The sequence below is a fragment of the Epinephelus fuscoguttatus genome, linkage group LG18 (genome assembly GCF_011397635.1).
Source record: "Epinephelus fuscoguttatus linkage group LG18, E.fuscoguttatus.final_Chr_v1".
Classification (NCBI taxonomy): domain Eukaryota; kingdom Metazoa; phylum Chordata; class Actinopteri; order Perciformes; family Serranidae; genus Epinephelus; species Epinephelus fuscoguttatus.
The window spans coordinates 10,189,969-10,202,509 of record NC_064769.1 but is presented as its reverse complement, the minus strand read 5'-3'; the positions used below and the strand labels follow the sequence as shown (position 1 = coordinate 10,202,509).

Sequence of the window (12,541 nt, the reverse complement as noted above, 5' to 3'; positions counted from 1 at the left end):
TGTTATTCTGTGGATTAATTCTGCTCGGCCAGCAAGCACACATTAGCCATTGTTCTTCTTGAGCTGTTTTTGTTCTTTTTGGAGGATAAAGCTCTTAAATTCTTATATAACAAATTCTCTGGAATGAAGGAAGACTTTGAACTTAGTATTTCCACTATAAGAGCACCGCAATGACACTTTTTGTACCAAACTGCTTCAACATAGCAAGCTGTTGGCCCATTTATTCTGTGACAACTTTGTCTGACATAGATAGATACTGACTGGCATGGTGTTTGTACACTTACACCTACAAGAAGACTTTTAAAAGACTTAAGTCTGGCACCCTCTAACATCTAAAGCCAATGTGAGTTTTTAGTCACAGGCTATTAGATTTTGCAAAGACTGGAGTTTCTGCAGGGTCACTATTGGCAAGACTACAATCAGATTGTGATAATTTCCCATCCTGCTCCTGGTGGAAAATGTTATACCATACAACGAGGCATATTAACAATTTCTTACCTGTCTGCACAACCACGTAACTCTAGCAATACAAGATCATATGCCATATGTTGACAGAATTCTTGTCAATTTGGCATCAATATTATCCATAAAGATAAACTGTATTTGTGTATCGTTACCAGCCTCCATTGGTTAGCCGCTCTAATTTAGCACGAAGAGACAGTGACAATGTGATGCAAACCCTTTTAAAAATGAAGACTTCTCACTAAAACAAGTGTCGGTTGTTGGATCAGATACATGCCGAATCAAACGCCAATTCTTGTTCACTCCACAATTCCACCAGTTTCTCCTCCTTTTCCACAGTCCAAGAGTCCTCAGAGTTCTCTCCATGTTTCATGGTTTGCAGCTTCTTGTTTGGTGCTGGGGGGTATTAGGCTAGTTGTTGACATCATTGAACATCAGTATTTCAGTATGAGCCAAGAGTAAAAACTTATGAGAATATTAAACATGTTTGGTTTTGTTGAAAGGTCAAGATGAGAAAAAGACTGACTTAAGGCAGCTGGGACTGAGTTTTATGATCACCACAACTGAGGTGAAACTTTCAAGATTTTATTCTAACATTATAAATTTCTGTTAGACATTGAAATTGCTTGATTACTCATTTGGTGTAAGACCGGCTTTGGAATACGAGTGGCCTAAAATAAAATAAAATGTCTCACTTTTAGCTGTTTAAGTTTTCAAACCCGTGTTAAGAGAGCTAATATCTGACATATATATATATTAGGGCTGCCACGATTAGTTGACTAATCGATGACTAATCGACTATTAAAATAATCGGTGACTATTTTAGTAGTCGACTAATCGGTTTCAGTCATTTTTCATAGAAAAGTACTATAAAAGTACCCCAAAATACTCTTACTGCAGCCTCTTACTTTCAGATATTGGCAGCTTTACACACTCTCCTGTGACAGTGAACTAAAACCCTTTGGCATGAGTATGAAACAACACATTAGATGACGTGATTTTGGGGTTTGGGCGAGACAGACCGACATTTTTCAACATTTTAACACATTTTTCGATGAAATGATTAGTCGACTAATCAGAAATAATTGACAGATTAGTCGACAATGAAAATAATTGTTAGTGGCAGCCCTAATATATATATACACACACATATATTAGCTTACTGAAAAGGTATTGGTGTATATGTCAGCCAATAAGTAGCCAGAAAGTGCAGAACAGTAAATGCCAGACTGGGTTTGAGGTCATATTATAGAAACAAGCTGTCCCTGTCGTGGAAACGTTTTTCCCCTGTCAAAGGGATTTTTGGGGGAGTTTTTACATATTCAAATGGTCTAACAACAGAGGGTGATGTAAACTGTACAGGTCCTAAAGCCCTTGAGGCAAATTTGTCATTTGTGATATTGGACTGTATAAATAAAATTAACTTGACCTGAGTTGACTTTTATTTTTCAGCTGTAAAATGTTAAGTTTAATACATATCTTGGTCACAAGTCTTAAAAGAACAAATATAAGGGAGCTGTATCAAGATCAAACAACAATATCAGTATCAGCCTCAAATATCCTATACGTAAACACATGGCACGAAACACGCTAAGGGCCACAGTGATGAGTTAACACCGACTTGGTGTTACTGTAAATGACACCCGTGCTCAGCTGTCCACTAATAGTACACAAGCTATACATGGTTCAGGTGAATCTCTTGCCATGGCACTCAAGCTATGTGCTGCCATGACATGTCTCATGTAGCCTTTTTCCGCTTAAGAACAATGATTTAAGTACAACAACTATATGCTCCCTTCCAAAATTAGTACCAATAGTACCTTCATGATTACTATACTTCTTTGCCAATAGGTGTCAGTCTTTAAATCAAATCATACTGTAGCTGCCATGGAACTTTGAGTGGGAAAAATAACATACAAACAAACAGCACTAGCATGTAATTAAGTCTGCTGGCAAACATGGTGGCAGTAAATGAAAGACTAGATTAAACATATTTCATGTTTTACACTCAACTGTGTGTCCTGCTCACAGTTTCAGTTCATAAATAGATCTCAGCGACGCGATGCCTTCTTATTATCGGTGTCATGTTAGGCGTCTCTTCTTGCAATGGCTCTTTACTCACTACAGCTTCAGTTTAATAACTTAGCTTCAGATGACAAGAGTCAGATCTCACCCTTGAGGATCAGATTTGTTTGGCTTTGTGCCAACCATGTCTTGCACTTCTCCTTTTAATCTATCGGACCACTCCAGGTAAACAAGAGTGTTGTACTCGTTGTCTGCGTTGCTGATGCAGTATTACCCTATTTAATGTAACAACTCATTTGAATTTGGCCTACATATTGCAGAAAGGTGTCATAAGTCAAGATAAAAGTCATGCAGACAAGTATGGCTGGTACAGCCAATGAGCGGGGTTGCTATTTTTAACCAGAGCATTGTGTTTCGCTGGAATGGTCTGCTGATGTTAACAGAGATAAACATATAGCTGCTGAGGTTGATGCCGTGGGTTTCCTCAACAGTGTATTGGACAAATCTATGGTACAATGATCACTCTACCCTGAATGAAATGATTTTGTAGAAGAAAACACTTAAATGAATGCATGAGAATCAGGCGCTAAAGATGGAAGGCATTATGTTCGATCTCTTACTACATCCCCTCTATCTACTATTTGATTTTTTTAGTTGTTTTTATTCTACTGAATGAAAAGCCAACACTTTAACCTGCTAACAGCCCACAAGCACTTTGAGACCGTAGCTTTATTCTCTCTTGCACACAACAAAAAGTTTAACGCTGATGCTAGAATATTTTACAATCCTATATTAGTGGGGAAGCCCTCAGAGGACTTGGTATAAGTACTTTCTCTGTATCATCAAAATGAGCTGAAACATTTGGGTGGTCCTTTTTCGCTTACAGTTTTTCAAGTTCTCTGAATTGGGTGGCAGCGCTTTCACTCCACCCTGACATGTCTCATCTCAGGATATGAGTAAAGATGGCACTTGCCTGACACAGCAAGCAGGAAACTCATGTTGGAAAGACTCAGATTTCTCCGTGTGTTTACTGCACTTGTATGTGTGACAGCTGCACAAGTGTTTTCTATGGTAATGTACAGTAAACAGAGGGAAACATCTACTCGGAGAGAGAGACATGGAAACTTATTAAGTTTGTGAGGAAGACTTGTCTCTGTTATTGAATGAAGCCAGACCCCACTAGAGGAAGTGATGGGTATTATTTCAAATGCCAAAATCATTTACTGAAACAAGCAACGACCTCCTCCCTCTCTGTCTGGCATCATGTACATTAATAAATGTCCACAGCAGCCCACAAACTGCCCCATCATAAATAACTGCTAAATGAAGAAAGATATTCCAGCTAAAGCAAAAAAGGTTGTGATGAAGCATCCTGCAGATTCGAGAGCATTAACAGACCACAATGATGTACGCTCTTGCCAAGAAGCCTCCTCAAGCCCACACAGCCTCTCAATAATCACAAAAATGTGAGGTTAATTCTCCCACTATGAGAGGACAAATCTAAGATGAGAAATTTTGAACAACCATGGCGAATAAGCTTTTATTTTGAAGTAACACATGTGATTGTATCCTCTAACATCTGTCTTGCAATTACAAGAGAGGGGAAAGCGAATGAGTCAGTGTGATGACAGCCAAAGAGAAGAAAAGAAAAACAGAGCAAATGAGGAAATGTAAAGAAAGGCAAGAGTGGGCTGGAGTGAAAGCTGGACATATCCTCAGCATGTAGAATATTTTGAAGCAGTGGGAGACAAATGTGTGGTAACTGCATGGCCGTACAAGCCAGTTTTCATTATGGCTTTGAATCATTTGACATTAAGCAGCTGTAAAGTAACTGCTAAAAAAGGTTCGTTTGGTACCGACAATGTCTACTGACCGCATCTGGTATCCCTTAAAAATGAAGAGCTCTGAGGAAGCTAAAACAACAGACCACCGCTGTCACACAAGCACCAAACCCACTGTTTCCTGGCCTCAGAAACTTCCCTGGACTTCATGATCACAAAAGAAGACAGATGGAGAACTGTGATAGCGAAGCCAATAAAATTTACACTAGCATCTTTAGCACTTCACCACACACAAACATGCAGTAGGTGTGTTTGCAAGCTAGCTGCCGCAAACAGCTGTGCTTACATCCATTTGCTCTTTGGGGCTAATGAACACAGACTGTTAAATCACTCCTGAGGTCAAATCTGTACCAATAAAATAAAATTGAATTCAGTCCCAACACCTATTTTTGCACACAGAATGTTTATAAGTTGTTCTGTACAGGTAAATATGAGCTTGTTACTTCTATGTGTGAATCCTGAGCTATACGTTGTACATGTGCCACCTGCTACAGCTCTTCAACCGAATGCTTTTGTCATTCTATGGACACACTATCACTGCTATCACTATGAGTTTATAAGCAACACGCTGTATTTAAAACCCCATTGTTCATCCGTCACCTTGAATAGTCATAAAACAGCAGGCAATCTCAGTGCTAGAGTTACTCCATCACTCTGTCGGGGGAAATCCAATGCTGTTACAGCATGACACTTACAGTATGTAGTACAATATAGCAGTGATTAGGAGAACATGGAAGGCTGTGAGGCTCAGGTGACAATTATGTCAGAGCTCAAAACCCAACGGCAGATATAATTTCCAATGTCACAGCAGTGATTAGAGGCTGACTTAAAAAATAACAGAAGAGGGAATGACTGCAGATTAGAGGCTGCAACAGTCTGTGGTGGGAAGGATTGAGTCACCTTTTCATGGACAAGATGACAAAATAGCTTACACTGCTGCTATTCAGTTTAGAAGAAGCGGAAGGACAACACTTGCGGTCAGAAAACGCCCAAGACAGAAGATCTCAAGATCTCACTTGTTTGGTGTATATAACATCAAAAATCAGTGGGAAAATGTCTGTCACAACTTCCTGGAGATGTCTTCAATGGCTTGTTTTGTCAGACCAACAGCCAAAAACACCAACACATCTACTATCATGTTAAGAGACAAGAAAAAGCTGCACATTTTCACAGTTGAGATGCCATAAAGACCTATTACGCTGATTTTCAGGGTCATGCTTGTATTTGAGGTTTGTACTTAAACATGTTTATTCGTAAATGGTCAAAAACACTTTATTGCACCTTCTCTGTGTTAGAGGGCCCAGTTTAATCAATTATGAAAAGTAATTGCTGATTCATTTTCTGTCAGTCAACTAATTGATTAATCAATAAACTGACGAATCATTGCAGCTCTAGATAGACATGTCAGAGGACAATTTATTGGACTGCAGCTAAGGTTAACAGTTATACTGACAGCGATGATGTACAAGTTTGCAATTATGTTACACCAGGTACGTTTAAACTGTCATTTGTGAACCCTAACCTTCTTCAGTATTTGTATTCTTAGGCAAATTGAAAAGCAGAGAGAGAAAAGAAATGCCTATTTATTGTAGTTCACCTGCATGTCTTAAGTATGTCAATGTGAACCTTCTCTTATTGTTTGAATACTCTCTCATCTTCCCCCCTCTTCCTCCTTTCTTTCTGCCTCCAACTCCCAGGGTGCAGTCTGAGGCCTACAGATCATCTGTGAATCCATTCATCTCTATTTTACCGTCATGGAGGTTCAAAGACAGAGCTGAAGAGAAAATGGGCTCAGGGTGATATCACTGAGTCAGCAGGTGGGTAGGGATGAGTGTAAGATTTAATGGGGGGTGAAGGGATGTCTGAGGTAGTCTGCCAAAGGTTTCAGCCTCTGACCCCCCCGACTTCAGTCGAAGGAAACAAACTAGCTCAGGTTTCAGTCCTGAAAGTGCCCTGAATGTCAAGTGAACAGCAGGGGATGAGGCTGCACCCTGGGGGAGTCTCAGCTGAGATGAGCTACAACAGGAGAACAACACTGAGGAAATCTCAGTCTAACACCAGGCTGTTTCAGACTCATAATAACACTACCAGCAGATCCACCCTGATATCTCAATTCTGTGAATGCACAACTGAAATCTCTCAAAAAAAATCCCAAGACCATGAGGTTTTGATTGAACTTTTCTGCCTGTGCCCCTCTGGCAAAGTCTGGAGCACCACTTAATGACATAAGAAAAAGGAAGTGGCATTTAAAGGGCCTCTCCAGACAATACCACTTTCCCTTCTCAATTACATTAGGGGCGATGGCTAACAGATAAGAGTGTGCCTACAATTAAAAATAGGAGACAAGCATCTCTTAAGCTGTCCCCAATGGCAAGACAGATATTCTCGCCTCGACTGACGCTGAATAAACAAAGTAACGCACCATTTACACAATGTAACTAGCAAAGCATGTTTCAGACAGGGACTACACATGGATTCAATTTTTAAAAGTCAATGCTCATTACCCTAGTGCAGTGAGGCCTTTCACAATAATAATGTTCTAGACTTATCAAGGTCAGCGAAAATTATTGAGGTCATGTCAATGTATCATACGATATTTCCCGCTGTTTTTACATGCGTGTTAGTTTACATAAGAAAGTCTGCAACATTTTAACCAACATAATGCCAGAATACACAGCAGTTGGGCAGCATATTGCCTTTTGAGGAATGACTCTTGATACCCCTTTGCCAAATGTTTAATATATATTTAAGTGCAATTTTTGTTAAGAGAGCCCGGGAGCTCTTTGAGGATATCTTAATCATTCAAATGATTCTATTTTTTCACATTCCAACCCCAATGTCTAAATATTCTTAAGAATTAAAAGTTCATTGCTCTTTGAAGGGGTACCTGCATTTATTTCTGGGACAATATATCATCCACAAAAAGTAGTTATAGCTAGAGGCCTACATTCAACTCACCTTAAGCTGCTGCTCTTTCAGTAGAGTTTCAACCTTGTCCATGTTGCCGTATCAATAAGCCGTGTGGCAATACAAGATACTTTTATATTCTACAGACTATGTAGATTTAGTGGGCTCCTCCGTGCAACTGTGTGGAAAAGGAGCTTAATTCCAGTTCCCTAAATCACCACACAAGAGAAGTGAAACATTCAAGGTGTGTCATAGAGGAAAGGTGTGGTAGTCACTTTGTTTAAGCCAGAGGACAGCATTTAACGTCTTTTTTCATTTTAAACTATGGACTGCTGTGTGTGTGGTAAAACAACCTATCATCTGTTTGATCTTTCTTGACCAAATAATTTTGGCCAGGTTAGTGGCATCTCTACTGCTCAAATTATATAATACTGCCAGCGCTACCTCTGACACCCGAGCCCAAAGAGGAAATACTTCTGAGATGTTGCGATGTCCTTTTCTTCACACATTCTAAAACAAGCACAGCTAACTTGATTTAGAGCAGTTTTTTTGAGTGTGATGCCTCTATAAAATAGTTATGATTTTTTTTTTTTTTTTCTGACCCCTGTTCCGCTGAGAAACAGTCACATGTTTTACCACATTCGACTTCCTTGTTCTCTGGTTGCGTTTGTACATAATGCCTCTTTTGGAAGGGGTTTGGGGTCCTTAACTGTGCATGCATGTGATCTTGATCCATTCACTTCATTCTCTGCCTGCACAAAAATAAAAACAACTCACATTTCTTTAAACTTAGACCAAAAATTTACCGTCTGTCATTACATTTTATTGCTCTGCAACACCACTCTGTCAGGATATGGTGAGTTTTAATACCCTGATTTTTTTACAGGTCAACAGAAGATGTGTACAGGACAGTCTCTTCTGCAGCACAAGTCTCCCTGAGCAAACAATGTTTCTGCAGCACTTCTGTTGGTACCTTGTTGGTTATGGACAGCTCAGTGATAGTCATAATTTTCATGGCAGCAAACATTCCCAGTCGGTCTTTAAGTGGACGGTGAAGACTGTAATCAGGGCTATGATGTTGCACCAAAGGCATTCAGCATTTTGGAGTCTATCAACTGACTGTGGTGCTTTACTCATGCTGACTCACAAAGCCTAAACAATACCCAATCTAGCTATAACCTCCCCACCAGGCCTCTACTGAAATAAACTTCCAATTCCATGCTTCTCACTTTATGAACCAGTAATGGAGTACAGTATCAACAGCAAGGCCCGGGTGCACTACCTCACCACAGCAGTCGTGTTTGTGAGAGAGGTTGAGAAACCCTGCTCGACTGTGACTTCACTTCCTGATATATCATTTACTTTCCTGTTCACGACAAGGAACAACAGGATGAGCATAATAAAAATGTGTGGTGCATATGGTGTCTCATCCTTCATCTGTCATGTTGTTGTACAATCTAATTTTTTTAGCTAACTAAACTCGAGGACAGTGATCATAAACATGTTGATGCACAAAATACTGGATTGTGCCCTTGAAAATAACACAGAAGAATATGGAAGAGCTGGTGACGAGTTAAATTTTACTTTGACGAATCAGATAGATGGGTCATTTGCTTATATACAAGGCTGACAGCTATGGAGCAATTAATCAATTTGTTGATCAGCAGAAATCTAAATATAAACTATTATGGTTATAGCTTAATCGATTCATTCGTCTTTTATAGATTTCAGCTCCTATACAGTGAGAATTTGCTGTTCAACCCTGGTTGGTTTCAGTGTAAACTGTTTTTCTTTGGGTCAGTTGGACAAAAGACATTTGAGGGTGTCATCTTGGACTCTTTTTCACAATTTTTTTCACATTTCATGGACCTATACTGTTAAGCGAGCCAATAATCTGCAGCTCAACTGATAATGAAAATAATGATTAGCTGCAGCCCTACCAATAACTAACAAGGTACTGTACCCACAACATCCTGCCCTTGCTCTGCATAAAAGTGTGGGTGCTGCCACAGCAACAGCGCTCGTGTTACTGTATGTTTTGCTGTTTGATCTGGTTTAGGACAACAAGAAAAAAAGCTGTGTGCATTCTCCAGTGGCAACAGCCACCTGTAGAGTATCGCTGTGCTCTTTCTGCTGCCCTATTGCAGGGACTAAGATTAAAGAAACAAGTGCCTGGATTCCATTCAGCCCGCTAACGGGGGGAAAAAAAGCGAGCATCTGGTTGTAATACATTATTCTCTGCAAAAGCTCAGTCTCTGTTTGAAAAAACTTTCAAATGTTTTCCAGACTTAAGGTACACATGAAAACTTGTAGAATACCTTAAGGCTACGTTCGCTTTGCATGACTACCTGGGCAGCGGCGTTTCTCGGTCAAGCATTGCAGTAGTAAAGTAAAAAACACACTGACATCACTGGGAAAAGGCAAGAATGTGGAGTACTGGTGGGTTACTCTCTGAACTTTGGACCAGGTAAATTACTGGAGAATTCAGGGGAGTGCCTCCCCCTCCTTTTTTTCTTAGAAAGGAAAACACATCCCTGATTTAACTATCTCCAGGCCTCATTGCTGCTTGGTAGAAAATAAAAAAATCTAGCTCATAACATTGACATTAGACTGCAGTTTTATCAGAGAAAAAAAGTGCTCCATGCTGCAGTATTGTGATCAGGTGCTGTGCAGCATTGTCGACCTGCAGATCGTGAGTTTAAGTCAATAAAATGTGACCCTTTCTGCAGGTTCAAATGCAAACACCATGTAGTAACTTGCAAGCATACACTCATACATGTTTGTACTGACACACACTTAAAACATACCACCATTCAATCTATGAATCCTGCAATAACATTCCAGCATCTCTGCCAGGCAGTCTGTCAGCACACAGACAGCAGAATGACTGCTTTTAGTGTGGATCATTTCCACAACAAAATAACAACAAGAGCCACTGAAACAAAACCCCAACAACAGGAATTCCACTCGCCATAGCTGCTTATTATCAAGTCGTAAAAATAGTTTGACACAGTCCTGTAATCCTTATTCCCATGCTGTGGTTTACAACACACTGCCCTAAACATGTGAGTATCTGTGTGTCCGAATAAGGGGAAATACCACTGATACAGTGGATGGGTTGATAAGGGCCACCACTGAGTTGTTACAAGTGAAGCAATCCTTAAAAGTGAATTTCAGTGAAAAGTGACATCACTGCAGAGGAATTTATTGTAGTAATGTTACTGGGCTTTTACTCTTCTACTATTGTTGCTCACAAAGAATGCCTCACGAACCAAATCATTCATGAGCATAAGGTCCCCCTGGTTTTGTGACAAACGTGAAGGATAAACATATTTGTCAAATGACTAATCAGACATTTCTGTTAGTAGTTGCAAATAGTTTTTGGGACCCAGATTTAAAGGGAAACTGTGTCCATTTTCAAAATGCATACATGTTATTTCCAGTCTAAGATAATCTAAAAAAATATAAGTAACATGAACAACTCTCTCCTAAATCCAAACACTAGAGCACTGTGAAATGAAAAATCTTTAAAAAAAAAATAATAATAATAATAATAAAAATAATTAAAAAAAATCCATAGACAATGAATGGTACAAGATGGCCCAGATGACACTTAGAGCACCCAGGGGAGTATTTGGGTACATCTTCTGTTTCAGAACTGACAACATCACAATAGAATAAAGCTCATTTGGGTATAAATAAGACAACTTACACTTTATAGGTCTACAAAATCAGTCTCCAAATCATTGTCCATGGAGCAGCGCCAAACTTTATACATTATGACATCACAAGTTTGATACTAACTTCTCTGGTTTATGGCTTTGAGAGAGAGTAGCTCATTTTCATAAATATTAATTTAACATTCTTAGGCCATGGAAATAACATATTGGAATTCTTGATAAAGGTGGAGTTCCCCTTTAAGGCTGTAGGTTGTGAATATATATCAGTATATATAAAGAATTTTTGAGTAAGCTGACCTGTTTATGCGGTTATTAAATGGCAATAACATGTGGGTTAACCAGTTGAGTTTCGCCACTGTTTGCAGTGCTTCGGTGCAGATATATAAGAGAACTCATCCACTTCCTCTACTGGCAGTGACAATACGTCCTGTGAAATGAAGGTACATTTACATGCTTGTTACACGTTTTTATGAAACCGTTACAAAGAAGCAAGTGTCACTGCAACATGAACACACAGCCTCAGCAACTTGGCGCCGCAGAGATGTTATAATGTGAGGGGGTGTGTGTCCAAAGCGTGGTTTGAAATGCTCAAATGTAAACTAAAATGGATGGTTAGCTAGCTGGGCTTTTCACTCACACCCTCCCTGCCAACTGCGCCGTGTTGCTCTGATGTTGCAATGAAATGTAACACAGGCAGAGGAAAAAAAAAATACACCAGCTTGAGTGATTAGCGCTACAAATTAGCTGGCTGTGGTCACAGAGGCTGAACATCCACCGAGCGGCACATACATACTAACCGTTGTTTTAGCTGCTTCAACATGGAGCCACTGCGCCTTGTCACACTCGTGTTTATTTTATCTGAGAACCGTTAGGTCAACACAGGCCACATACATAAAAAAGCCGTGAACAAACGACACAAGTGCACAAGAGACTCACCCATAGCTCTGACCCCCAGCTCATGGTTTCAGTACGATGTCCTCGGAATAATCCACAACTCGTTTGAGGTGTTTTCAGCACACACAGCGGCAGACGGGATTTTCTTCACCCTTTTGTGGTATTCGCCTGTCACTGACCGTATTCTGTCAGAAAAAAACGTGCTCCTCTGTCTAGTTTTTCATTATCAACGTCTCATCCTGTCTGATACAAGATGGCCAAGAGCTGCAGCATAATCTTCAAACAGGATAGTCTCGCTATATGCAGCGCGCGGGCACCCGCTTTCGACCCAATGACAGCTGCTCCTGCGCGCGCACAGGCGAGAGAGAGAGAGAGAGAGAGAGAGAAAAGGAGATGTTGGCAGAGGGGTGTCACTGCAGGGTTGTCCAATAAAGCCTTTACAAATATCGGTGCTCACTCACTATTCCTGGTGCGTGTGTACTGATGGGAAGCCCTGGTTTGAAATGCGGGCTGAATGCTGAGGAAACATGGCGTGTTGGTGGGGGGAGGGAGTGGGTTCAAAAAGGTCGCCGCCCTCGGCAGATGTTTCATTGAACACCCCCAGAGGGTTTAATGCTAACTTGTGGGCAACCACTTTCCCTTTCTGTCTTTGTGTTTCTCTATGTGATAAGACCAGAAGTAATCATTGACAACACCCTGGATTTACTTAACACTTACCCCACAAGCTTCCAC

General features: G+C 40.3%; 1 protein-coding gene across 2 annotated transcripts in view; it reads right to left on the bottom strand.

Annotated features, from left to right (window-relative positions):
* Positions 1 to 12,295, bottom strand: part of LOC125878645 (formin-binding protein 1) — a 70,490-nt gene extending 58,195 nt beyond the window's left edge. The window contains exon 1 of one of the 2 annotated variants that reach the window (XM_049559993.1): positions 11,852 to 12,295. In XM_049559993.1, coding sequence (XP_049415950.1) covers positions 11,852 to 11,875 — 24 coding nt within the window. In that variant the 5' untranslated portion in view covers positions 11,876 to 12,295. Of the gene's footprint in view, positions 1 to 7,286; positions 7,404 to 11,851 lie in introns of those variants that run through there. The other variant, XM_049559988.1, reaches the window with a different exon arrangement.
* Positions 12,296 to 12,541: the final 246 nt, after the last annotated feature.